Source organism: Cebidichthys violaceus, unplaced genomic scaffold (assembly GCF_023349555.1).
Source record: "Cebidichthys violaceus isolate CVI_PGR_0920_01 unplaced genomic scaffold, fCebVio1.0.p SCAF_38, whole genome shotgun sequence".
In the NCBI taxonomy this organism is placed as follows: domain Eukaryota; kingdom Metazoa; phylum Chordata; class Actinopteri; order Perciformes; family Stichaeidae; genus Cebidichthys; species Cebidichthys violaceus.
In genome coordinates this window covers 2,207,595-2,210,604 of record NW_027176572.1, presented here as the reverse complement: position 1 = coordinate 2,210,604, position 3,010 = coordinate 2,207,595, and the positions used below count along the sequence as shown (strand labels likewise).

General features: G+C 38.8%; 1 protein-coding gene across 5 annotated transcripts in view; it reads left to right on the top strand.

Annotated features, from left to right (window-relative positions):
• rasal2 (RAS protein activator like 2) overlaps positions 1-2,575 on the top strand; it is a 55,676-nt gene extending 53,101 nt beyond the window's left edge. For all 5 annotated transcript variants that reach the window (XM_068726077.1, XM_068726075.1, XM_068726076.1 and 2 more), the window contains one exon: positions 1,890-2,575. In XM_068726077.1, the coding sequence (XP_068582178.1) occupies positions 1,890-2,057 (168 nt within the window). In that variant the 3' untranslated portion in view covers positions 2,058-2,575. The remainder of the gene's footprint in view (positions 1-1,889) is intronic.
• The last annotated feature ends 435 nt before the right edge of the window (positions 2,576-3,010 follow it).

Sequence of the window (3,010 nt, the reverse complement as noted above, 5' to 3'; positions counted from 1 at the left end):
CTGTTAGCTCTGTTAGATCTCTCAGCACTGTTAGCTCTGTTAGCTCTGTTAGATCTCTCTGCACTGTTAGCACTGTTAGCTCTGTTAGCACTGTTAGCTCTGTTAGATCTCTCAGCACTGTTAGCTCTGTTAGATCTCTCTGCACTGTTAGCTCTGTTAGCACTGTTAGCTCTGTTAGCTCTGTTAGCACTGTTAGCTCTGTTAGATCTCTCAGCACTGTTAGCTCTGTTAGCACTGTTAGCTCTGTTAGATCTCTCAGCACTGTTAGCTCTGTTAGCACTGTTAGCTCTGTTAGATCTCTCAGCACTGCTAGCACCGTTAGCTGCTAACCAACACCATGATGAGAGCTGCTCACAGGCAATAGAAATGCTCTGATTATTGTATTTAGCACCTTTATAATTTACTCTGTAGTTTCACCGTTAGATAATAATTGTGACGTCGTTGCCTCCTAGCGATGGGGTCGGTGTAACTCGCTCATCATGTTCATGGTGTCGTTCACATGGACTCGTGTGAGGCGTCTCAGGCTGCTGGTGTTTTGGTTTGTGGCGCTCTGAGCTGGTTTCATTTCTGTTTGGCTGCTCCCCCCTTCACCCCCCCCCCCCCCTCTGAAGCACCGGAGCTGCCAGTTCACTCTCTTCTAGACTCCGTCCGCTCGGGTCTTGATGGTCTCAATTTCTGAGCAGGTGGATCAAAGATCAGAGTTTTGACTTCCTGCTGAGAAGCTGCAGCAGAGCTTTGATCTCACGTTCTCTTTGGTTCCTTCCTTTGTTTGTTTTGGGCCGTTTATATTTTCTATATTTTCTGCTGTTCCCTGAAACGTTTTCCTGGATGTTTCATTTTCACAACTTTACTCTGAAACCAAATCAAGATCATTTCCAACAAAGTATTACAGGTTTTATAGACATTTTAATGAACTATCTGCTCAGTTTAAACAACATGAAGTTCATCTCTGACTTTATAGAATGTATACATTCAGGGATAACTTACAGCTGTTTGGTTTTAAGGATTTTTTGCCAGTTGAATCATGTCTGATACTTTAAAACCTCGTGATTCATGAATAAACCTCACATTTACTGCCTGTAGAAACCCTCATTACTGGATATTCCATTCATTATGTTACTCCGTTTGTAAACTGATGTATTAAATAGTGATGAATTATTACTTTTCACTTATTTATAACTTCTTTTATAATCCATTCATTTATGAATACGTTTGCAGTTTAATTCTGAAACATTCAGTTCTTCACACACATGTAAGTTATCTGTAGTGATGTTTTATACATGTATAAAACATCACTAATGTTTCCATTAAATACCGTAATAATGAACAAGAATCTCTAAAAATATAATTACTCTCCTGAATATGTTGTAATTAAAATGTGTGTGTTTTACCAGTTATATAGTGATGTAATAAAGGAAATTAAAAATGTATTTTATGGGGATAAATGTAATAACTTGTGATTTTGGAAATGAAAGTTGTCCCTTAATTAAAACATTTGGTGCGTTTAATATAACATAACTAAGACGTTTCAGGAATGCTTTCAAACTATCTGATAGAAATGTTCAGAAACCCCTTAATATATTACAGCTTATTAACTAATAAAGCTTTTAATACGTGAATACATATTTGTTAAAATCCCTCAAGAATCACTTTAAAGTCATTAATGAGTTTGTTATTGTTTAAAATGAAAGTAAATCTACTTAAATTGCTCATCAAAGCTTTTGAAATAGTTTTTATACTTTCAAAATAAAGGTGCGATTTAGTTTTTTAAATGAATGATATCTGTCTAAGAGGTTAGGTTTTTAGATGAAGGTGTGTTTAAGGGTTTTAATTGAGGTGATTATTTTGTGTTTTTTAAACCTTGTTTTGTTTTTCTCTTATCCAATCAGGAGCAGCGGATCGACTCCCTGGACGCGGCGAACTCGCGGCTGATGGCGGCGCTGACGCAGGTGAAGGAGCGCTACAGCACACCGAACCTCCGCAACGGCCTGTCACCCACCAACCCCACCAAACTGTCCATCACTGAGAACGGAGAGTTCAAGAACAGCAGCTGCTGATTGGCCGACCGGGGTGAGAACGAGAGAGGCGGGGCTTAAACTCTTTAAAGCTGCAGCCCTGAGAGAGAGAGAGAGAGAGAGAGAGAGAGAGAGAGAGAGTCTATAAAAACGAGTGTAAATACTGAAGGTTTGATCTGTTCAGTGTACAGAGAGTGTGTGTGTGTGTGTGTGTGTGTGTGTGTGTGTGTGTGTGTGTGTGTGTGTGTGTGTGTGTGTGTGTGTGTGTGTGTAGAGTCACAGAAGCACAGTGAGGAAGAAACAAACCAAAAACTAAAACGCACTCGAGTTTTCTAACAGATTTTTTTTTTTTATTGTTTTTATTTGAATCTTCTGTTTGTTGTTGTCGAGGCCGAAGTTGATTTTTGTTAAGTTTTTTTGTTTTGTTTACCTGACGAGTTCTTTTGGGGTTTTTAATTTATTCCTCCACGTCGTCTCCTTGTTGCTGATCTACTGAACCCACCTGTAGCATCAGGGTCACCTGTCTGCTGTCACACCTTGAGAATAAAAGCTGCCAGATAGTTTTGAGTGTGCTCTCATTTTGTCCTCTCCATGGAAACTATTGCTTGGACTACAGTTTAATCACTTCACATTGTTTTGTATTTGTGTTAATGAATAATGAGTACCTCAGCTCCTTTAATAAACTTAATAATCCCACGAATTTAACAGCATAATATCATGCATTCTTTAATATACAATACATGTTATTCTACTGGTGTCCACTAGAGGCATCGCTGCTGTATTATGGAGATAATACATGTTATTCTACTGGTGTCCACTAGAGGCATCGCTACTGTATTATAGAGATAATACATGTTATTCTCCTGGTGTCCACTAGAGGCATCGCTACTGCATTATGGAGATAATACATGTTATTCTACTGGTGTCCACTAGAGGCATCGCTGCTGCATTATGGAGATAATACATGTTATTCTACTGGTGTCCACTAGAGACAT